Raw genomic sequence first — 24,791 nt, forward strand, 5'->3', positions numbered from 1 at the left:
CATATGGAATGCTGGGATTCGAACTGATGAAAGGTATTCGAACCGATGTAAAGCATAAAAGGTAAACGCCTTACCTCCATGCTATCTCTCTGGCCCCACCATAGTTGTTGTTGTTGATGTGCAGAAAATCATGGACCCTCATGGCACAGTGGTAAAACAGGAATTACATTCAACAAATGGGAGCTCTGCAAGTCAAGCTCTCTTAGCACTGAACCACATCCTGGGACTGGAGACAGATTCCTATTTTTAAGTCAGGTTTGTTGAGGTTAATTTACATATAATAGGATTTACCCTGTTGTAGGAAGATATAAACTTTCTGAGAAATTACTCCCATATAGGGGCCAGAGAGATAGCACAGCGGTAAGGCATTTGCCTTAGGCGCAGAAGGATGGTGGTTCAAATCCTGGAATCCTATATGGTCCCCCGAGCCTGCCAGGAGTGATTTCTGAGCATGGAGCCAGGAGCCAGGAGTAACCCCTGAGCACTGTCGGGTGTGACCCAAAAGAAAACAAACAAAAAAAATTACTCCCATACAGTCATGTAGCTAAATTAAATAGTTGGAGTGTATATTTTACATACTAAAACTCTAGGTTTGGACCCTAACACTGAATGATTCTCTGAACTTTCTTAGAGAAGCCCCTGATTACTGCCAGCTATAACTCCAAAACAAGAAAAGAAAAATGTTTATGATGTTGGAGAGAACAGAGGGAAAGGTGCTTGCCTTGCGTGCAGCCCACTTTGGTTAGATCCCCAGCATCCCAGATGGTCTCCCAAGTCCCACCCAGAGTAATATCTGAATGCAGAGCCAGAAGTAATTTCTGAGCACAAGTGGGTGTGGCCCCCCAAAATGAAAAAGTAAGAACATGATTTGCATATATTTTTGTAAATCAATTTTTATTTTAAATGCTTTGGTATTCTTTTTTTTTGGGGGGGTCACAACCAGCAGCACTCAGGGCTTATTCCTGTCTCTGTGCTCAGAAATCGCTCCTGGCAGGCTCGGGGAATCATATTGGATGCCGGGATTCAAACCACCATCCTTCTGCATGCAATGCAAATGCCCTACCTCCATGCTATCTCTCCGGTCGGGGGTTATCTGTATGCAAGGTATATGCCCTACCACTGTGCTATCTATCACTCAGTCCCATTCTTTCCTACTTTAAAGGTTAAACTATTGTACCTTTATCTCAGTATTCTCAGTAAAAATACTAAAAAGTTTTTAAATCAGCTGTAGCTGAAATATCTGTGATATTCATATGTAAAGCACTTGAAAATATTCTTTTTTTTTAATTTTTTATTTTTAATTATGAGAACAATGATGCAAAGAAAGAGGAAAAGGTAAAGTTACAGTGGAAGGACAATCACCCATAAACAGAGTTCTCAGAAGAAATCCCCTTGCTGACGCCTAAATTTTGAACTTACAGTCAAAGAACATTAAGAAAAATAAAACAGAACCCATGTACAATTACTTTGTCCACAAGTCCCCAGATTGTAGTACATTATAACATTTCTTAGCAGTACACAAAACAATCTAAAGCCATGAAATTTGTGACTCCTTAAACACTGAAGGCATAGTATTTTTTTACATTTTCATGTACATGCATATTAGTTTAAGTTAACATCAATTTTTTTTTAAGGTTTAGAGTCAAAGGAGCACAGTAAAAAAGGTGTTAGAGTGGCAAATATTGTTTTCATAGGTCCACCAAAATATGGGGGACATGGAAAGGAAAAGCCTTGGCCTAAATACAAGGAGATCCTACCCCTGAAGTTTCCTGGCATAAGACCAACTCTAGGCTCCAGGCAAACTAGTTCGTTCAATCCAAGTCATTATCTTTAGTGCCAATACAGTTTTATTTTTCATGCAGTCTCTATTGTTGGCATCAGGTTTCTGTATTAAAGATCCTGGAATCTGCATATCCTACATTAAAGTCAGGCTGGTGTTGAGCATCCTCTCGTTTCACCTCACAATTAAAGGGCAATGCAGAAAGCCCTGTCCAGTAAGCAGGTCATTTTTGCTGTTAAGTCTTCTCAGTGTTAAGGGAAGTCTCTTTTGAGTAAGTCTATGTCAGAGCAGCAGTAGGGTCTTCCCTGGGAGAGGATTGCTTCCAGGTGATATTATAGACAATCTTAGATGTTTCGTAGATGGCTTCCCTAAATCAGGGGTGAATGGAGAATGCCCATTCTTCTGAGGCCTGTGCCAGGTCATTATGTCCATATTCAGGGTTTAATGTCCCATTGCACTACAAGATTTGTCTGTTCCCATCTCTATTAGATAAGAACTTATTTGTATGTATAATATTTTCCCGTTTTAATGTGCCTATGCAAACAAGAAATAAAGCCATGTGGCGTTATCGGTACATATGGCGGCATAAGAACACGTTCAACAATACCTGTGACTTGGTTCCAACATAAGCATTAAACTGAGGGACTCTACTTGAAAATATTCCAATGATCATGAATTGATGTTTTCTAAATAAATTATTCTATATGACAGCTCTCGGGAGAAGAAAATGAATAACTGTGTGACCGAGGATAGCTCTACAGCAAAAGTTAATATTGATGTGGAGAATAGAATTGAAACCGGTAAGTTTTCTCTCTGGCTTTCATTTTAATCAAACTGGTTAAAACATTTGCTGTTTCATCTGTGAGATCAAATACTGGATAGAATGAAGACAAGATTCACTGGCTGTATTTTTCCTTTCCTCTCACTGCCAGAAACGGCCTACTTATTGACCAAATCTAAGCCAGAAACCATCCAAAGCATAACCTTTATTCAGAGCTCAATTTCATTTACATCACTTTACATTATTAGTCCATCCTGAAATTACATTGTCTGTCCCCATGGGCCCCTGAGTGTTGCTAAATCAATTGATTCCTTAGCCAGAGACTCATGACTCATCTGTGGCTCACACCCTGGGCCTTCTGGACTATTCCACCAGAACTTTTGCAATTACAAAGAATCTCCTGTGTTTGTGCTATCTATATTCTCAGGAATACAGGAGAACTATCTGTAAACACTATTAGCAAAAATGTGAGTCCAGTGATTATGCTACATTAACATGGTGCCATGAGCTAGGAGGAGAAAGTTGTCCCCAAAGAAACTGGGGCTAGGAGACATCTTAGAGTGCTGGAGTGCATACTATGGATGCAGAAGCTTTGGATTTGATCCCTGATACCACATATTCCTCAATTCTAACATCTATCCTATGGATTAGCCTGGAAGTCTCACACTAGATAAAGCAAATGATTTTTTTTTATTTGCAAAAACTTTCTTCAGGGGCTGGAGAGATAGCACAGTAGGTAGGGCACTTGCCTTGCAAGCAGTCAACCTGGTTTTAATCGCTGTCATTCTATATGACCCCCCTTCAAATTACATATAAAAATAGTAAAAGATGATAAGTCAGGTACTTGGTAAAAATTCATTTTTTAAAAAATAAAGAAAAAAGAAAAAAATAAAGTTCATCAATCTCAAGACTTTTGTTCCTTTGAAAGTGCAGTTGAATTATATACAGGCTTCTAAAAGTAATCCCCCAAATCCTAGCAATAACTTGAATGATTGTATAGCTTAGACATTAAGGGTTTTCAGTTTATAACATGTAGTATTTTATTTTTCTGATTTATCTATTCATGTGAATGCTTTTTTTAAAGGTCATTTCATAGTACTTTATGGTAAAATAAACTATACTGAGGTATGGTTTTTATTTTCTTTCTTGGAAGTCTCCATGCACATAAGTCATGGGAACATGAATTGCTTTATTTCACTTTAAGTGTTTTTTTTTTTATTTGTAACTCAATGGAATTTTACTGTAAGAATTTTGAGAAATACTTAAAAGTTTGAAGAAAAACTTTTTTTTTTTTGGTTTTTGTGTCACACTCACCAGTGCTCAGGGGTTACTCCTGGCTCTATACTCAGAAGTCACCCCTGGCAGGCACAGGGAACCATATGAAATGCCGGGATTTGAACCACAGTCCTTCTGCATGAAAGGCAAATGCCTTACCTCCATGCTATCTCTCCGGCCCTGAAGAAAAACCTTTTAATCACTCATAGGTTTATCCCCTAAAGAGAATCCCAGTTAGGACTGGGAGATCAATCAAAGGACAGGAAGCTGGGGTTTCATCCCTGACACCATATGTTTCCCGTGTGGTCCCAAACAAAAATGAGATAGAGACAGAGACAGACAGAGAGACAGATCCAGTTAATCCTTTGGAATATAGTCTTCCAGTTATTTTTTTCTAGGTACACATATCTATATATTCATTTCCAAAGAGACATAATTTAACTGTCTCATTTTTCATAAAATAAATACAATTTTATTTTTAATATCAAATCATTGCCACACATAAATATTAACCCACGAATTAAACATGTTTTAAAGTAGGGCTGAAGGTAGTATAGTGGGTAGAGCCCTTGCTTTGCATTCAGCCAACCCAGATTTGATCCGTGGCATCCCATATTGTCCACTGAGCACCACCAGGCATGAACCCTGAGCACAGAGCAAGGAGTAACCCTTGAGCATTGCTGGGTGTGGCCAAAACATTATTTAAATAAATAAAATGTTTTAAAAAACACAGTCTCTACTGAGGTAAAAAATGTTGTTCTAGTCACTTTTCTAAGGTTCTTGGAAACTCCAGCTGTTACCTTTTTTTTTTTTTTCCAAACATGGATTTTATTTTATTACTTTAAAACGTTAAGGCTCTTAGCTTTTCACTGAAGGTTGTGCTGGATCCCTAAGGAGAGTGGCTTGTAAGCGCTGCTGATAATCTAATAGGGCTAAAGTGGTTATGCCATGTAATGGTTGTGCCACAGGCTAAGGAGGAAACTGGAGACTAATCCCACTATCTCAGTTCAAAGCAATTTTCCCACTGGTCATTTAGAATGGGCGTCGAATCTCCACTCTATTCTGCTCTCTTCCCATAGCCCTACAGTGAACAAATCCAGGATATGTCTTCAGACTCTTCTTTCACTTATCTCAGCCCTAATGGATGGAATCTATTTACGCTTTATTTCCTCCTGTAGATGGCGCTTAAATATACTGATCTAGCTTTGACAACCTGTACCAGTTTTTATCTGCACCTGTGCCCTATTTCTGTGGACCAACCAGAAATACACACTTAGAAGTTCATTTGTTTAACTTTCTCATGTTATAACCCTGTCACACACACACACACACAAAAAAAGTGAAACCTTTTTCAGCCCCAAATAGCAGTTTTACCTACCACCACTTGCCTATTACTCAGTGCAGAAACTTAGTGGGTTCTGAGTCTCTTATGCCTCTGAATGCCCAGCTATCTGTCTGATCCTATATGTGATCCACAATTAATAAGTCATTCTTTCCTAACAATATCTTAAAAGGCACACACAAAAATTGTCACACACTAAGTGTAAACTGTGAGTCAGGCCCTCTGCATTCTCACTGAATCCTCACAATCTTGAAGGTGGTTATAATCCTTATTTTACAGATGAGGACACTGAGACCCGAAGTGCTGAAATAACTTGCTCTGAGTTGCACAGTAAGGAGAAGAGATTGGGTACAAACTGGTTCCTCTGTTATTAAAGGCCTCTAAACACTTCCATTATGCTGCCTCCCTTTTTTTCTTCAGTTTTTGTCCTTGCTGGCTAGATTTATTCCCTTATTATTTAGCTATGATCAGGATATTTGCTTCCTCAAAACCTTTTGCAACATCTTCCACTCATCAACTAAATTAACAGTCCTTAATGTGGGGTACAAGGTTCCCTTAAGCCCTACTCCAGTTTATCTTTTAACCTTATCTGAAATTTTCTATTCTATTTTTTTATTGTTGTTTCTGGACCACACCTGGCAGTGCTCAGGGGTTACTCCTGGCTCTGTGCTCAGAAATCAATCCTGACAGCTCAGGATAACTTATAATGCCAGGGACCCAACCCTGGGACAGCTATATGAAGGGCAAGCAGCCTAACCACTCATTGTACTATCACTTCAGCCCATGCTTGGATTACCTTAGTCTTACATGTAGCCAACCTAAATTCAATCCCCAGTGCCTGTGGTCCCCTTACTTCCCAGGAGTAACCCTAAGTACTGCTGGTTGTACACCAAACACAGTCTTTTGAGTGAAACTTTTCTTGATGCCTCAACAAAGAGTATTTTCCAGGGAAATGAGACAAACCCAAAAGGGGTAGACATAACAGAATTCTAGACAGTATATGTGGAAAATGAGTTTCATATGAATGATGTAAATCAGCCTTCTTGATCTCAGAGTGTGAATCTCTAGTACAGAACTATATCTTAGTATCCACAGGCAGGGAAAGACCCTTTAATTATGTAGTTTTGTTTGAAAAATTACTAAAATATATAAAAAGGAATCTCTTTTTTGTTGTTGTTTTTGGGCCACACTTGGCAAGGCTCAGGGGTTACTCCTGGCTCTCACTCAGAAATTACTCCTGGCAGACTCAGGGACCATATGGGATGCTGGGGATTGAACCCAGGTTGACTGCATGCAAGATAAATGCCCTACCTGTTGTGCCATCACTCGGTCCCAAGGTATCTCTTTATTGTGCCAGAAGGATAATATAAGGGTTAAGGTATTTGGCTTGCCTTATTTAACCGCTGTTAAACACTATGGTATAAAACAAGGTCCCTTCAGGCACTACAAGGGGTCTCTCCTACTCTCATAGCACAGACCCAGGTCCCAAATATTTCCCATACTACACACACACACACACACACACACACACACACACACACAAAACACCTCTTTTTCAGAGTTATTCTTCCAGGGAGATAATTTAAGTCAACACTGCATTGCCTCACCCCCCACAGCACTACATATTCCCCCAGAACTGTAAAAAGTAATCCCTGTAATAGAATCAAATCAATTTTTTCAAACCCTAAGAACTAAGGAATTAACCTCTGAGCAGCACCATATGTGGTCCAAAACAAACAAATAAAAAATGTCATTCAAGTCCTTTGTTCACTTTGGAATCAGGTTGTTTTATTTATTTAAGTTTTGAGTTTTAGAAATTATCTTTAGACCAGTGATCCCTATCATATATATTTTCAAGATAACTTCTCAATTTGTGGAGGGGTGTGTGTGTGTGTGTGTGTGTGTGTGTGTGTGTGTGTGTGTGTGTGTATTTGGCACTGGTGAATCAAACCCAAGACCTCATAGGAAGTATTCTACCTTGGTATCACATCTCCAGCCTCCTCTGGGTTGCCTTTTTACTTCTGGATATTGTTTTATTCAAAGTGAATATTGTATATCATAATTTTGTTTTGTTTTGTTTTGTTTATTTGGTCACCCCTGGTGGTACTCAGGACTTACTTTTGGCTCTGTGCTTAGGGATCAAATCTGGTGTGGCTCAGAGGACTTTATGTGGTATCAAGGATCATACCTGAGTCAGCTATATGTAAGACAAGCTTCCTACCCACTATCCTTTCTCTCCAATTCCCTATAGGTCCTGATTTTAAATGCACACAAAAAATTATTTTTATAAAACCTTGTCACTTTTCTTTTTGGAAACAAACCAAACTGGGGCTGGAGAGAGAGCACAGCAGTAAGGCGTTTGCCTTGCATGCAGAAGGATGGTGGTTTGAATCCCGGCATCCCATATGGTCCCCTGAGCCTGCCCGGGGTGATTTCTGAGCGTAGAGCCAGGAGTAATGCTGGGTGTGACCCCCCCCCCCAAAAATTAAAAACAAAACAAAAAAAAAAACAAAAAAAAACAAACTTTATTCTAGGCTACTCCCAGTGCAGTGCTCAAGGGCTGCTTTTAGCAGTGCTTGGGTAAACTTTAGGTGTAGATATTGAACCCAGGCCTCCAGCATAGAAGGCATCTGGCACCATCATTCAGCCTGAATTGTCTATTTGTTTTTGTTTGTTTCTGGACCATACCCAGCAACACTCTGGGCTAACTTCTGGCTCTGCACTCAGAAATCTCTCCTGGCAGGCTCGGGGAAACCATATGGGATGTCTGGGATTGAACCCGGGTCAGTTCACATGTAAAGCAAACTCCTTTACCCTCTGTGTTATCACTCCAGCTCTGATTTCTTTTTTTGTTTTTTCTTTTTGTTTTGTTTTGTTTTGGGCCACACCTGGTGGTGCTCAGGGGAGAGGGAGGAGGAGAAGGAGGGGAGGGGGGGAGGGGGAGGGGGAGGAAAAGAAAAATGTAATTTTGGGGGGGTTCTTGGTTTTGGGGTCACTCCTGGCTTTACACTCAGAAATCACTCCTGGCAGGCTCGGGGGACCATATGGGATGCTGGGATTTGAATCACCATCCTTTTGCATGCAAGGCAAATGCCCTATCTCCATGCCATCTCTCTGGCCCAAAAATGTAATTTCTTTTTTTTTGGGGGGGGTCACATTCGGCAGCGCTCAGGGGTTACTCCTGACTCTACACTCAAAAATCGCTTCTGACAGGCTCGGGGAATCGTATGGGATGCCGGGATTTGAACCACCATCCTTCTGCATGCGAGGCAAATGCCCTACCTCCATGCTATCTTTCCAGCCCAAAAAATGTAATTTCTTAAACAGTGATTTCTCAAACTGGATTCACATTCTCTAAGTTCATGAGATTATTGAGTCCTTGAAACACTGAGATGGATGAAGACATGCTGAAGAAGCTCCAAGTGTTTTCTCAGAAAGCCGGGAAAGATTTTGTGGCAGTAACTGAAGCAAAGTCATCAGACCTTAAAGGCTGAAGAGCAAAACATGTCCTGAAAGGAGGGAGAGGAGGAAGGCAGTTGGTTGGTGGCTTTGTTCTGACCAGCTGTGACATGTGATAAACAGTATATAGCTCAGGGAGTGATGATGGTTGAGTGATGATGAGGTTTTATTGTAGGGGTTGTAGTTAGTAGAAGATGAGATTCTTGGAGAACAATAAATGCTTTACTAAAAAGATAACTTACATTTCTCCTATAGGTGTATGCAGATAGCACACACAGAGATGCTGTTATCTGAAAAAAACTCTGCTCATTCTTTCAAGCAATTCCTTTTTCTTTCAATAGAATTATACCTGAAATATCGGGGCCGGGAAGGTGGCACTAGAGGTAAGGTGTCTGCCTTGCAAGCGCTAGCGTAGGACGGACCGAGGTTCGATCCCCAGGCGTCCCATATGGTCCCCCCAAGCCAGGGCCAATTTCTGAGCGCATAGCCAGGAGTAACCCCTGAGGGTCAAACGGGTGTGGTCCAAAAAAAAAAAAAAGAATTATACCTGAAATATACTGAGCTGATAAATATCTTATTTTAAAATAGCAAAGGGAAATTTACTACCACCTTCTTGGTAGTATTCTTGGTTCATTCCTATCTGGCAAATGTGTCACCATCTTTATAACTTTATTTATTCTTTATAACTTATTGAAATAGATCTTCTTTAAACCTGTCAGTTCTTGTCTTCTTTAGGTCTAGTGAAGGGAAAGTTGAACTTGAAAACAAACAAACAGAAACTTCCCCTAGACATTGACTTAAACAGAAGTTCATTATTCCGTCATATAGAAGCTCATGATAGAAATAAGATAGAATTTCAGGGCCTACAAGATTGTACAGCAGGTAAAGTACAGTGTGCTGAGTGTGGCACCACAAAAAACAAACAAACCAAAAGGATAGTTAATTTATCCTCATGTAGAAGTTCATGTTAGATACAAGATAGAAGATGATTTCTCCCTTGAATTAAAATCCACATATTGTTTATTTAATGACTTTTTATGGACTACTATTAGAGGTATGAAGAGAGGATTAATGTATATGGGTTGATCACTGTCCAGAGCAAAATGAGAGCAATTCAGCAAATAAGCAACTTAATCACATACTGAGCAAATTTTATATTATTAGAGGGCAGTCATGTAAATGACACAGCAATCTCCAAATTTTAGATTCTTCCAGTTCAGAGAGAATTACATGGCTAATTAGGACACAAGTCAGACTCAGATGAGATTCCACTGTGGCAGAGATTTAAAAAATGATGGGATGGGGGCCGGAGAGATAACACAGTGGTAAAGTGTTTGCCTTGCATGCAGCCAACACAGGATGGACCCTGGTTTGGCATCTGGTCCCGACATCTCATATGCTCCCCCGAGCCTGCCAGGAGTGACTTCTGAGCTCAGAGCCAGGAATAACCCCTAAGCGCTACTGGGTGTGACCCAAAAACAAAAACAAGAAGTGATGGAGAGGGGCCTGAGAGATAGCATGGAGGTAGGGTGTTTGCCTTGCAGGCAGAAGGACATGGTTCTGGCATCCCATATGGCCCCCGAGCCTGCCAGGAGCAATTTCTGACCATAGAGCCAGGAGTAATCCCTGAGCGCAGCTGGGTGTAACCCAAAACAAACAAACAAACAAACAAAAAGTGATGGGAGAGTTTGGAATATGATTGAGAGCACATGTGCTGTATGTGGGAGACCTTGACTTCCATTTCTAGTACCACAAGCTCTAGTACCACAGCACTGACAAATGGGATCCAAATGACTCCTGGCACGGCTGTTCAAACTGGAAGTCCTGCACCACCAACAGAGCATCATTGAGGGTAGCCCCAACAGTCCCCTCCTTGCTATTACCCCAACAACAACAAAAAAAAAAACAAAATCAAGGGCCAAAGCAATAGTGGTAGGGCGGTTTGCCTTGCATGTGGCCTACACAGGACGGACCCCGTTTCGATTCCCAGCATCTCATCTGGTCCCCTGTGCCTGCCAGGAGCGATTTCTGAGCAGAGCCAGGAGTAACCCTTGAGTGCCACCAAGTGTGGCCTAAAATAAAAGAAAATTTTTTTTCAAAAAGAATTATGGGGAAAAACAAATGTATTAGAACTGGATACCTAAGAAAAGGCTTAACAAAAGAGAAGTCTATTTATTTATTTGGTTTTGGTATAGTTCAGTGATAACACATTTTTGTTTTGCAAGTATGAGACTGTAGGTTCAATTCCTGGTACTACATGATTCCCTGAATTCCAATAGGAATATCACCAAGCAATAAACTGGAATTATTCTATACACTGGGCTTCCTTAAGCTGGAGAGTGGCTCAAAGGGCTAGAGCACTTGTGGGAGGTCTTTGTTTAGATCCCCATACCACATGGTCATAGGTCCCTGGTACCCAGCAAGGAGTAGCCTCTGAAAACTACCAGTTGTGCCCCCAAAACTAAAATACAATAATAACAGGATGTCCATACTAGGCTGAAAATGTCTGGGCCTCATTCATACACAGAATGTATGCAGCCTTTGGAAAGGTAGGACATCTGAATACGATTCTGTATAACTGAGGCAGAGTCTAAAGAGTAAATGACCTTAAAATGGGGCATGATGGAAGAAGCGCCTTCCGATAATTATCCAAATCTTTCCTTGAAAGGGCAGTACATCTCTGTTCCAAACTAAGTGGAATAGAACAGTTTGGGACAGACATGTAAAAATCAGAGGGGGGCGGACAGAGAGATAGCATGGAGGTAGGGCATTTGCCTTGCATGCAGAAGGACAGTGGTTCGAATCCCGGCATTCCATATGGTCCCCCAGCCTGCCAGAAGCGATTTCTGGGGCCAGCAAGGTGGCGCTAGAGGTAAGGTGTCTGCCTTGCAAGTGCTAGCCAAGGAAAGACCACGGTTCGATCCCCCAAGCCAGGGGCAATTTCTGAGCACTTAGCCAGGAGTAACCCCTGAGCATCAAACGGGTGTGGCCAGAAAAAAAAAAAACAGAAGCGATTTCTGAGCATAGAGCAAGGAGTAACCTCTGAGTGCTGCTGGGTGTGATCCAAAAACAAAAACAAAAACAAAAAAAATCAGAGAGGGGAGGAGGGAGAGGGAGAGAGGACTGAACACATGAGGACTGTACTTGATCCGGGCACCTCATGGCCTCCTGAGCACTGCTAAGATTGATCCCCAAGTCAGGGATCAATTGAGCACCACTGGGTATTGTTCAAACACGAAAAAAGTTTGGTTTTTTGTTTTGTTTTGTTTGGTCTGGTTTTGGTCTTGGTTTTTGGGTCACACCCGGCAGTACTCAGGGGTTACTCCTGGCTCTATGCTTAGAAAGCACTCCTGGCAGGCTCGGGGGACCATATGGGATGCCAGGATTCAAACCACCGACCTTCTGCATACAAGGCAAACACCTTACCTCCTTGCTATCTCTCCAGCTCCAACGAAAAAGGTTTTAAATGATGAAATATTAAATTCTGTTATCATATATTATCACAGAGGTTATATGAGTATAAAAAGCTATAAAAGGGGGCTGGAGAGATAGCACAGCAGTGTTTGCCTCGCAAGCAGCCGACCCTGGACCTAAGGTGGTTGATTCGAATCCCGGCGTCCCATATGGTCCTCTGTGCCTGCCAGGAGCTATGCTATTTCTGAGCAGATAGCCAGGAGTAAACCCTGAGCGCCACTGGGTGTGGCCCCCCAAAAAAGCTATAAAAGTATAAATATGGGCCCGGAGAGATAGCACAGCGGCGTTTGCCTTGCAAGCAGCCGATCCAGGACCAAAGGTGGTTGGTTCAAATCCCGCTGTCCCATATGGTCCCCAGTGCCTGCCAGGAGCTATTTCTGAGCAGACAGCCAGGAGTAACCCCTGAGCAACACTGGGTGTGGCCCCCAAAAAAAGTATAAATATATATTTATTTATATGAGTATATATATACTTATATATATGAGTATAAAAGGTTAGAGGACAATGTCATAAGTGGACAGCAAGAAAAAAATTTATCTCATAATGCAAATTGTTTCTTTTTTCTAGTTCTGATATATAACACACTTATTCATTAGGTATCATTAGCAATTCTCTTTTTTAGGAGTGAAAGTATGTTTTAGACATGTCACCAAAAGCATAACAACTGAAGGGAAAATAGATAAATCAAGATTCATTTATAGGCACTATAAAGTGTACTGGAAAATTGAAACGATTAAAAATGAAAAATGGGAGAAAATATTTGCAAATCAAATATCTGAAGATGTCTAGTGTCCAATCAATAGAGTGCATATACTCAGCAAAAGATAAACAACAAAGATAACAAAGGAGTTGAATAGACATTTCTCCAAAAATCACCTAAACTGACCAGCACACTCGTGAAAGGTACTCAGCACTACTAATCTTTGCAGACATATCAGTCAAAATCATAGGAAATCCTATTCCATACCCACCTGAATGCATGGAATAAGAAAGTTATAACAAATGACAGAGATAAAGAAAAATTGAAACTCTCATACAATGTTGGTGGAAAATAAAATGGTCATGTTTTCTTAGGAAAAGAGCTTGATATTTCCTAAATATTAACACAGTTATCATTTAACTCAGCAGTTTGACCTCCTAGGGAAATGAAATACTCAAGGGAAATAAAAGCCTTCATCCACACAAAAACTATACAGCGATGAAAGCAGTGTCACTCATAAGAGCCAAAAATTTCCATCAAAACTGACAATGGAGGGGCCAGAGCAGTGGCACAAGCGGTAGGGCATTTGCCTTGCACACGATAACCTAGGATGGACCACGGTTTGATCCCCTGGCATCCCATATGGTCCCCCCACCAGGAGCAATTTCTGAGCACATAGCCAGGAGTAACCCCTGAGCGTCACCAGGTGTGGTCCACAAAGAAAAAAAACTGACAATGGATAAATAAAAAAATGTCACATAGTGCATGGTCTTGGGCACTTTGGTGATGAGATGCAGTAACTTTGTACATCAAACCCATCAAACCATGAAAATTAACACTTAACCCTGTTACCTAAATTATAACAATTTTTTTTTGGTTTTGGGGTCACACCCAGCAGTGTTCAGGGGTTACTCCTAGCTCTATGTTCAGAAGTCACTTCTGGCAGGTTTGCGGGACCATATGGGATGCTGGGATTCGAACCACTGACCTTCTGCATGCAAGGCCAATGCTTTATCTCCATACTATCTCTCCGATCCCAACAACAAATTTTTAAAAGAAACTTAGATTCCAACATCAAAAGAGACAAGAGCTAAGAGATTTAGGGTCATCCAAATTTAGGTGACAGCTACAGCCAGAGAGAAAGTTAGTAGGTCTAATATCGTTCAGAAAGTCTGGCCCCTTGAGCCAAGAGGTATGTTGTAAAAAGAATTTGTGAATCTAAAAAGAGCCTAAATATGAGGAAATATCAGTGGAGCAGGGTCTTGACTACCTGGGATGTTAATGTTGCTCCATAAGATAAGGATGCCTGAGCCTCAAACCACAGCTTACCAACCATTCTTATTTTCTCGTTGTTCTCTTTCTTTCTTTCTTTCTTTCTTTCTTTCTTTCTTTCTTTCTTTCTTTCTTTCTTTCTTTCTTTCTTTCTTTCTTTCTTTCTTTCTTTCTTTCTTTCTTTCTTTCTTTCTTTCTTTCTTTCTTTCTTTCTTTCTTTCTTTCTTTCTTTCTTTCTTTCTTTCTTTCTTTCTTTCTTTCTTTCTTCTCTTCTTTCTTTCTTCTCTTCTTTCTTTTTCTTTTTCTTTGTGGGGTGGTGTTTGATTACATACTGTAGTGCTCAGGAGTTACTCCTGGCAGTGCTCAAGAGAGCATATGGGGTGCTGTGGCCAAGCTCAGGTTGGCCACATATAAGGCCAAGTTCCTTACTCACTGTACTATTGTTCTAGCCACCATTCTTAGTTTCTACTGAGAATTAGGTTTAAACTCAAAGTGTCCCTTTATTTTGTTTTTAGTTTGTTTGTTTGTTTGTTTGTTTGGAGGGTACAACCAGCAATGTTCAAGGTTAAGGCCGGGCTCTTTGGTCAGGAATCACTCTTGGTGGGCTAGGGTGATGAGACAAGCACCCTACCTGGACTATCCCTCCAATCCCTTCACTTTGTTTTTATTGTGTTACTGCTGTGATAAAACTAGAACCTGAAGAACACAAACTTTAAAGTATATACTATTTGAGTAAATCAGTTCTTTAAAAAATAAAGATGGGTGAATATTTGTTGTTGAAGTAGTAGAACAGTTTAGTCCCAGAATGAGCTCATATATTGGAAGTATATGGAGATTTCTCCAAAAGCTGGAAGTTGAGCTCCTATACGATCCAGCTATACCACTCCTAGGGATATATCCTAGGAACACAAAAATACAATACAAAAATTCCTTTCTCACACCTATATTCATTGCAGCGTTGTTTACAATAGCCAGACTCTGGAAACAGCCTGGATGTCCCTCAATACATGAATGGTTAAAGAAACTATGGTACATATACACAATGGAATATTATGCAGCCTTCAGAAGAGATGAAGTCATGAAATTTTCCTATACATGGATGTATATGGAATCTTTTATGCTGAGTGAAATAAGTCAGAGGGAGAGAGATAAACACAGAATAGTCTCACTCATCTATGGGTTTTGAGAAAAATGAAAAGCATTTGTGTAATGATTCTCAGAGACAAAATAGAGGAGGACTGGAGGGTCCAGCTCCTGACATGAAGCTCACCACAGGGATGGTTTAGTGCAGTCACAGAAATAATTACACTGAAAACTATCATAACAAAATGTGGCTGAATGAGGAAAGTAGAAAGCCTGTCTAGAGTACAGGCCGGTGTGGGGTGGGGAGGAAGGACACTTGGGATATTGGTCATGGGAATGTTGCATGTGAAGGATTTTATATATATATTTAAAAAATAAAAAAAAGAAAAGAAAAGAAAAGAAAATATGAGGCCTCTCAATTCTTACCACAGGCTGTGTTCATTACACTGACTGTATAGAAAGAGGAGGTACAGTAAATGCACCCCATATACACCTCAACCCAGGCCCTTTGCCTGGTCTGTATTGTGAATTGGGGGACATAAAAAAAGTATTTTAGGTTCCAAATGGATGGGGATGAATTTTCAGAGAGCTAGCTTCATTCATCTGTACACTGAGTTATACCAGTTAATAAAAGCTTTTACTTGCCAGCCTGCAGTTGAAACCAGGCAAACAGAAGAGCACATTGCCTGATGAAGGCTTTTATAGGGACCATTCATGGAACAGGGGCTCAAACTACAAATATAAAAATTAAGTGCTTTAACTCCTGTACTATCTTTCTAGCTTCCTGTTGTGTGTGTGTGTGTGTGTGTTTAAAATAATAATAGATTTGTAGTTGAGCAGAACCAGGATACAAGTTTTGTTTTTCATTTTAAAAATTGTTTCTTTAATCATAGGAATATTATATATTGAGAAACCTAAGAATTTAGCTTTTTTTTTTTCTGTATGAAGTAGGTCCTGGCTAGTCTTTCTCATTTGCAAATGAGATCAAGGCAGAATGAGGCTGGTTTAAAATGATGGATCACTGCAGCCTGCTGATTAAAGCCTTGAGGATTGGTGATGTCAGGAATTTATTCCCATCTTCCCTGGTAGCTGGAAATGATTGAATTGGTGTCAAAGTTCATTACTTAGGAAATATAAAAATATTTGACTTCCTCTTAATGTTTACTGAGCACTTCATAATTTATGAAGCCATCTTCTATACATTATCTTATTTTCACCTCATCTCACCCCACGAGAAAGATAGTTTCAGTTTTTATCATCATTGTTTACAATGAAGTGAGAAACTCAGAGAGATTAAGCAATTTTTCCAGTCCACACAGTTTCCAAGTGGTGACACTAGACCCAGCTCTCAATCTTGTGACTTCCCTTCCAGTATCTTTCCAGAAGACATGTTGCCTTTGAAGTCAGGTCAGTAGTTTATTGTATGCCTTTCTTTTAACACAGACTCAAACAAAGGACTTTTTATTCCCTTTCCCAACCGGGAAATAAAGGATTCCCTAACGAGTATTTCTGCAACCCAAGGCAACAGTATACCAGAGCAGAAATTAGACACTTTCTCATCAGGGACACAGGTAATGTGCTCACTTTCTGCTGATTGGTTGTGTATTTCATGGTTAATACTAATAATTCCAAATTATTTATGAGGATTAAGAGAATTTGTTTGTAGAAGCATTTGTTTGTAGAAGCATTTTTAGATCCTTATTTAAAAGGCAAGGACAGGACACAGAGATCCTTCTCCATTAATTTCAATCTCTCTTTTCTCTGGCTATTAACCTATTTCTAACAAGATATATATACACATATAACTTTAACACAGCCTCTGCCAAATGCTTTGACCCTCAAACAGGATGCAATCTTTATTGAATTGGGCTAGTTTTTAATTTTCTCCTCTCTGCTGAATGTTTTCATCACAGATTACATTTGCTTGTTACATTTTTATCTCTGACTTTTAATTAATCTTACATCTCAAAGGCCACTTTACAAAGGCCCCTCCCTCTTCATTGGCCCCTAAAAATCATAGTACAGAGTTGTGAAAACAAAGAGGTAGAAGTATGCAAGATGTAAGAATCAAAAAAAATAAATAAATAAAAGAATCAAAAATAAGATTTTAGTGAAGAGGGCAGGAGAGATATTATAAAGCAGGTAGTATGTTTGCCCTGCAAATGATTGACTGGGTTTGATCCCCAGTTCTCCATAAGTATGATCCCTTGATCCCTACCAAGAGAGATTCCTGAGTGCAGTCAGTAGAAAGTCCTGAGCACTGCCAGGTGTGCCCTTTACAAATAAAACATTGTGGTGAAAAAAAATTGGTTGAAAGAGGAAGTAGCTTTTATATAAAATAACGTGGGGCTGGAGAGATAGCACAGCGGTGTTTGCCTTGCAAGCAGCTGATCCAGGACCTAAGGTGGTTGGTTCAAATCCCGGTGTCCCATATGGTCCCCCGTGCCTGCCAGGAGCTATTTCTTTTTTTTTTTTTTTTTTGGTTTTTGGGCCACACCCGGCAGTGCTCAGGGGTTACTCCTGGCTGTCTGCTCAGAAATAGCTCCATATGGGACACCGGGATTCGAACCAACCACCTTTGGTCCTGGATCGGCTGCTTGCAAGGCAAACGCCGCTGTGCTATCTCTCTGGGCCCTGCCAGGAGCTATTTCTGAGCAGATAGCCAGGAGTAACCCTTGAGCACCGCTGGATGTGGCCCCAAAACCAAAAAAAAAAAAAAATTGTTTTTCAAAAAAAAAAAAAAGAATAACGAACTTGAGTCAGGAAACAAAATTGACTATATTAACTTCTCCTCTTTGCATTTTCTTTCTTTCTTCTTCTTTTTTTTTTTTGGTATTTTTTTGGGGTCACACCCGGTGATACTCAGGGATTAGTCCTGACCAGATGCTCAGAAATCGCCCCTAGCTTGGGGGGACCATATCATAAGAAGCCAGGGGATCCAACTGCAATCCATTCTAGGCTAATGCTCACAAGACACCTTACGCCTTACGCCATCGCTCCGGACCCTCTCTTTGCATTTTCTTTGGTAAATTATTAGCAATCAAATTGCAGAAAATAGCCAGGAGGAGAAAGAAAAGCAAAGATTAATCAAAATTTGATTAGTTATCACTATCATTAAAAGCTAGTACATTTCTGTTTTGTTCCAGTTTGAGAATGTAGCCACACCTTCATCTTACTAAAAAAGACAGACTAACATTTAAATAGTTTTTTGTTTTTGTTGTTGGTTCACATTTGGCAGTGCTCAGAATATACCCCTGGCTCTACACTTAGGGATCTCTCCTGACAGGTTCAGGGTACCAGGGATCAAACCCTGGTTGGCCATGAGAAAGGCAAGCTCCCTGCCTGTGGTCCTAGTTCTTCAACCCCATGTATTTAGATTTTTTTTTTTTTTTTTTGGTTTTTGGTTTTTGGGCCACACCCGGTGACGCTCAGGGGTTACTCCTGGCTATGCGCTCAGAAGTTGCTCCTGGCTTCTTGGGGGACCATATGGGATGCCGGGGGATCGAACCGCGGTCCGTCCTAGGCTAGCGCAGGCAAGGCAGGCACCTTACCTCCAGCGCCACCGCCCGGCCCGTATTTAGATTTTTTTAAATTATTTTTGGAGGTTATATTTGGGTGAATTACAAATGTTCAATTAACATTTACTTTTAATATTTAGAGGAAATAAAGAAAATAGTCTATAGTTAAATGCACTTAAGAAAACTGTGAGAGGGGCTGGAGAGATAGCATGGAGGTGAGGTGTTTTCCTTGGATGCAGAAGGACAGTGGTTTGAATCCCGGCATCCCATATGGTCCCCCGAGCCTACCAAGAGCAATTTCTGTGCGTAGAAATTTCTGTGCGTAGAGGAGTAACCTCTGAGCGCTGCCCGATATGACCAAAAAAAGAAAAGAAAACTGTGAGGAAATGACTTCTTGAACTGAGAGGAAAAGGGAAATTGAATACCTAGATATATATCCTTTTAGTTTAAAAAAAATAAGAAAGTGGGATTTCTTTCTCTGGTTAACTATCAAAAAGACACTCTTTTAAGCCTTTTTTTTTTCTTTTTTACTAAGACTGGAGAGATAGTATAGCAGTTAAGCCAATCTGGGTTTAATTGCACCCAGCCAATTTGAGTTTAATCCACAGTTTTGCATATTGGTTTCCTAAACATCATCAGGAGCAAGCTGGGTGTGGTCTCAAAACCAAAAAGAAGGGGCCAGAGCTGTGGCCTTACACCTTCTAGCCTAGGAGGGACCGTGATTTGATCCCCCGGCGTCCCATATGGTCCCCCAAGTCAGGAGCGATTTCTGAGCACACAGACAGGAGTAACCCCTGAGCGTCATCGGGTGTGGCCGAAAAACAAACAAACAAACAAACAAACAAAAAGAAATAGGGGCTGCATGATAGCACAGCATAGAGAGTAGGGCATTTCCTTAGCATGAAGGGCTGGCCCAGGTTCTATCTCCAGTATTCCATATGGTCCCCTAAGCCTACCAGAAGTAATTTTTTTTTGGGGGGGTCACACCCAGCAGCGCTCAGGGGTTACTCCTGGCTCTATGCTCAGAAATCACTCCTGGCAGGCTCGGGGGACCATATGGGATGCCGGGATTTGAACCACCATCTTTTTTTTTTTTTTTTTTTTTGAACCACCATCTTTCTTCGTCTAAGGCAAATGCCTTACCGCTGTGCTATCTCTCCGGCCCCCAGAAGTCATTTTTTGAGCACAGAATCAGAAGTAACCCCTGAGCACCACTGGATATGGCCTCAAAGCAAACAAAACCCAAAAATAAATAAATGAATAAATAAAATAGGCTTAAAGGCTGGCAATATAGTATAGTGGGTAGGGCACATGCCTTGCACCTGGCTGACTTAGGTTTGATCCTCAACACCCTGTGTGATCCCCCAATCCCTGCCTAGGAGTGATTCCTGAGCACAGAACCAGGAATATGCTGTGAGCAACACTATGTGTGGTCCAAAGACCTCCCTAATCCTCCAACAAAAGCTTAAATCTGCACTTTTCTTTCATGGTCCTTCTCTCTAGTTTGCCAAGATGCCTCTGCTTTCTCATAGGAAAGTATTCTGAACCCCTGTTCTCATAAACTCGCATATGAATATCCTTTTCCTAAATTTCCCAACTTTTTTTTAGATACAGGAATTGGCAAGAAGGGAAATGCCAACTGAGAATTCCCAGGAAGATGGTAAGTGTTTTGTTCACTGAGACTCTTTCTCCCTACAAATTGGAGTCTTCTAGACATGATAGGATTTGGGAAAAGATGGAGCTTTCTCAGCTCTGAGGCCCTATATAGCCAGCTAATTTGTTCTGCTTTCAGGTGGAGGTGGGAGTGGGAGACTGATGTAACATGTTCACCTCTTCTCAGACTTTTCTGGCTGAAGAGAGGCGAGGATGATTGCCTTTGTAACACGGATTCTGTTTCTTTTTCTTTTTTTTTTTTTTTTTTGGTTTTTCGGGCCACACCCGTTAGATGCTCAGGGGTTACTCCTGGCTACGCGCTCAGAAATTGCCCCTGGCTTGGGGGGACCATATGGGACACCGGGAGATCGAACCGTGGTCCTTTCCTTGGCTAGCGCTTGCAAGGCAGACACCTTACCTGTAGCACCACCTCGCCGGCCCCGGATTCTGTTTCTTTTCCTTAACTTTCTTGCATTCTTTTAGATTTTTTTTTTTCCTCTATTAGTAAGTTATACATTACTTCTGGGGCCGGAGAGATGGCATGGAGGTAAGGTGTTTGCCTTGCATGCAGAAGGATCGTGATTCGAATCCCGGCATCCCATATGATCCCTCAAGCTTGCCAGGAGCGATGTCTGAGCATAGAGCCAGGAGTAACCCCTGAGCACTCCCGGAAAACAAATATATATATTACTTTTATACTTTTTAATAACCCCTCAAGCCTATAGAGCTTGTGTTCTTCCACAATTTTTAAATTATTCAATACCTTAATGCTTCTCTTGGAAAATCCAAGACCCTACAGTATTAGCTCCATTTTGATTTCTCCAATCTCCACGTTCTTTCTTTACATTAACGTAACTACATCAACCACAGTATTTTCTGTTTGTTTCCTAAGGAAGCCCTTCCAGTATAGAAAGCCCAATTTATAAATACTGATCTATTTTGTTGGGGTTTTTGATTGTTTGTATTGGGCACACTTAGAGGTATTTAGAGTTTACTACTGGCTCTGCACTCAGGTATTACTACTGGTGAGGCTCTGGAAGGGATGGGAGTGCTGGAAATCAAACCCAGGTTGGCTTGTGTAAAGCAAGTACCTTACCTCATGTACTGGCTTTTGAGTCCAAATTTCTCTCTTTGTCTGCTGCTCTAACTGCTACTACCTTGCAAAAAAAAAAAAAAAATACTTTAAAATCACATTAGTACTGGCCAGAAAGATAGCACAGCGGTATTTAGATATTTAGATAGCAAAGCGCTTTTGCCTTGCACGTGGCTGACCGTGCACCACAGACATGGGTTCGATTTCCAGCATCCCATATGGTCCCCGAGCCTCCAGGAGCAATTTCTGAGTGCAGAGGCAAAAGTAACCCCTGCGCTCCACTGGATGTGGCCGAAGAAAACAACAACAATGAAAAATAAAACAAACAAAAAAATTCATTAGTACTAAGGGAAGAGATTTTCAAAGGGTTTGCATTCCCTAACATTTACTCAGTATTGGATTGTGATGACTAAAGGGTGAATTTAAAACTTCCAGACTGGATTTGGAAATGTTCTTAGCTTTTAGCCTTATTGCAAGAAGTTTATGAAGTTATTGGTAATGATTATCTATAAACTGGATATACATTCAATCACAACCAATGATTTTATTATGAGAATAATATCTCTAATACCCTGACATTACCATTTTAGGAGGAAATTCTTAGGTAATTAGGGAATATAATATAATAATATAATATAATTCTTAGGGAATTATAAAATGTATCCCCAGAATGTTACAGATTCCTTATTGTTTACACAATGTCCAAGTGTTTTCTTGTGGTTCCACTAATTTTATTACTTTTTGTCAAAATTATAACCATCAATTTCTAAGAACCTTTTTTTTCCCTGAGAACTTTTCTCTGGCAGCTAGAATATGTCTCCACTGAACATAAATACTATAAGTGGGCAAGAGGAATTCTTATTATTCTTTTCTCCCCCCACCCCACCCTTTCGGTGGTGGTTAGAATTCAGACACTACTCACCTCGTCAATCCACTGTCCGGTCTCCAGAAAAAATGACTAGAGAAGGGTACCGAATGTCTTTTTTGGACAAATCTTCAGGTTCTTCTCCGGAAAGGGACTTGGTACCAAAACCTGATACTTATCAACTCACTCAGGAAGCCTCATTGGGTAAACGCCTGGATGTAGGAGATTCTACCCAGACTCATCCCTATCAGTTACCTTTGGAGGCTGGTCTTGAAAATTATGATAGTCATTATTCTCAAACTCTATCTCTGCATGGAAGTCTCAGTCAGAGGCCTCCAAGAAGCAAGAATTACCGAGAATATAGTGTAAAGCCCTCCAATGATGTAAAGGTCACCACCTCCCATTCCTGTGGAGACTTTCTAACCTCGTTGTCAAACCCTGACTCCAGCGCCAACAGGCTTCTGAAGCTCAGTTCAGGTAAGACTGTGTTGTCTGTTCACAGCCGTAACTGGAAGTTTGAGAATGAACATTTCTCCAATTGTACTTCAGGATCACTGGAGAGCCATTAAATCTCCAGGAACCTCCAGTGTTTTGTTTTATATTTTATTTTATTTTATTTTATTGGGTTTGGGGCCACACCTGGCAGTGCTCAGGGGTTACTCCTGGTTCTGTGCTCAGAAATCACTTCTGGCAGGCTCAAGGGATCATATGGGATGCCGGAGATCCAACCTGGTTGGCTGTATGCAAGGAAAATGTCCTACCTGCTGTGCTATCGCTCTGGCCCACCTTCAGTGTTTTAATATATTCTAATATGTTCAACTTGACACTCTATGTTCTAATATATCTAGTTTGACATACTAGATGTATTAGAGAAAATTTATAGGAATGTAAGCTGCAATTCTCACTGTTATTTTAGATTTAAATAAAAGGCATCCTGGGGATGTATGGAATGATAGTACAGTGGGTATTTGCCTTGCATGTAACCAACCAGGATTCGATTTCCAGCATCCCATATGGTTCCCCAAGCCTACTAGGAATATAATTTCTGAGCACCCCCTGAGTGTAGCCCAAAAATAAAACAAAACAGAAAAAAAACATGTTGGAACATGTTTCTAGTAGTTAACTCTTCTCTGACCATAGTCACTTCTTCTTAGTTTCAGAAAAAGATGGTTCAGGAGCTAGAGAAATAGTACAGCAGATAGGGCACTTATCTGGTATGTGTTCAACCTGGGTTTTATCCCTAGCACTGATAAATGATCCTCTCAGTTCTACCAAGAGTGATCTCTGAGTAAATCTGAGTACCAGTGGGTATAGCTTAAAAAAAGATAATTTTTCGAGAATAATTAATCAAAAGTACTCTTTAGTTATTACCTCATTCAACAGAATTAATTGTCTGCTATGTGCCAGACACTATTGAAACTCCACAATTAAAGAACAACAAAACTTAAGTTCCATGCGTTGTTCTAACAGAATTAAAATATATGTTCCTACTTTATGGCACTTACATTCTCAATGGGGTAAATCAAATGGTCTACAATTTAACATATAAATATGGTGGTACCAGAAAGATAGCACTGCAGTATTGTGTTTCCCTTGGCACGGCCAACCCAGGACAGATAGTGGTTCAATTTCCAGCATCCTATATCATTCCTGAAGCCTGCCAGGGGCAATTTCTGAGATCAAAGTCAGGAGTATCCTCTGAGCACTGCCAAGTGTGACCAAAAAAAATTTATATATATACATATATATATATATGGGTCAGGTTGTGATAAATTCTTTAAAGAAAACTATTACCTTCTCACTATTTTAAATATGAAAATTTTTTGGGGGGGGTCACACCCGGCAGTGCTCAGGGGTTACTCCTGGCTGTCTGCTCAGAAATAGCTCCTGGCAGGCACGGGGGACCATAGGGGACACCAGGATTCCAACCACCTTTGGTCCTGGATCGGCTGCTTGCAAGGCTAAATATGAAATATTTAATACTTGAAATATTTCTAATGAAATACCATAAAGGTAGAGACTTATGAAAGAGAGAATATAAACCATGTAGGTAACTGAGGGAAGAAATTTCTTGACAGTGGGAAAACTAAGTGCAAGATTTCTGAGACTGGAGTTTCCTTGGTATGTTTAAGGAAAACTGAGAAAGTCAGGTCAGCTGTAGGAGAGGAGACAGGTTGAGGTATAAGTATAGTTGCTAGGGAGCCAGATTTCAGTGCTGCCTAGCACTGGGCCCACTGAGCTTGGTTAACAGATCTGATCACCAGACATTTTTTCTTTTCAGTTTGGTTTGGCTTGGGGGCCATATCCCATGGTGCTCAAGGTTTACTCCTGTTCTGTGCTCAGATATCACTTCCTGGCAGGGCTTTGGGAACCACATGTGGTACCAGAGATCAAACTTGGGTTGGGTATAGGTAAGGCAAACTCCCTACACACTGTACTATCTCTGTCCCCACACCATAGGGGTCACTGGAGATCAGCCCAGTGAGTACATAACTA

At 40.7% G+C, this 24,791-nt stretch overlaps 1 protein-coding gene and 1 non-coding gene across 2 annotated transcripts in view; both read left to right on the forward strand.

Moving 5' to 3' along the window:
- Positions 1–24,791, forward strand: part of LRRC36 (leucine rich repeat containing 36) — a 66,630-nt gene that overhangs the window by 21,878 nt on the left and 19,961 nt on the right. Inside the window, exons 6-9 of the mRNA XM_049786378.1 lie at positions 2,492–2,580; positions 16,610–16,737; positions 20,293–20,344; positions 22,335–22,772. Of these exons, the coding sequence (XP_049642335.1) occupies positions 2,492–2,580; positions 16,610–16,737; positions 20,293–20,344; positions 22,335–22,772 (707 nt within the window). The remainder of the gene's footprint in view (positions 1–2,491; positions 2,581–16,609; positions 16,738–20,292; positions 20,345–22,334; positions 22,773–24,791) is intronic.
- LOC126029365 (small nucleolar RNA SNORA51) lies at positions 15,576–15,708 on the forward strand. Its single transcript, XR_007502977.1, has one exon. It is a non-coding gene; the product is annotated as a small nucleolar RNA SNORA51 (small nucleolar RNA).

Source organism: Suncus etruscus, chromosome 14 (genome assembly GCF_024139225.1).
Source record: "Suncus etruscus isolate mSunEtr1 chromosome 14, mSunEtr1.pri.cur, whole genome shotgun sequence".
In the NCBI taxonomy this organism is placed as follows: domain Eukaryota; kingdom Metazoa; phylum Chordata; class Mammalia; order Eulipotyphla; family Soricidae; genus Suncus; species Suncus etruscus.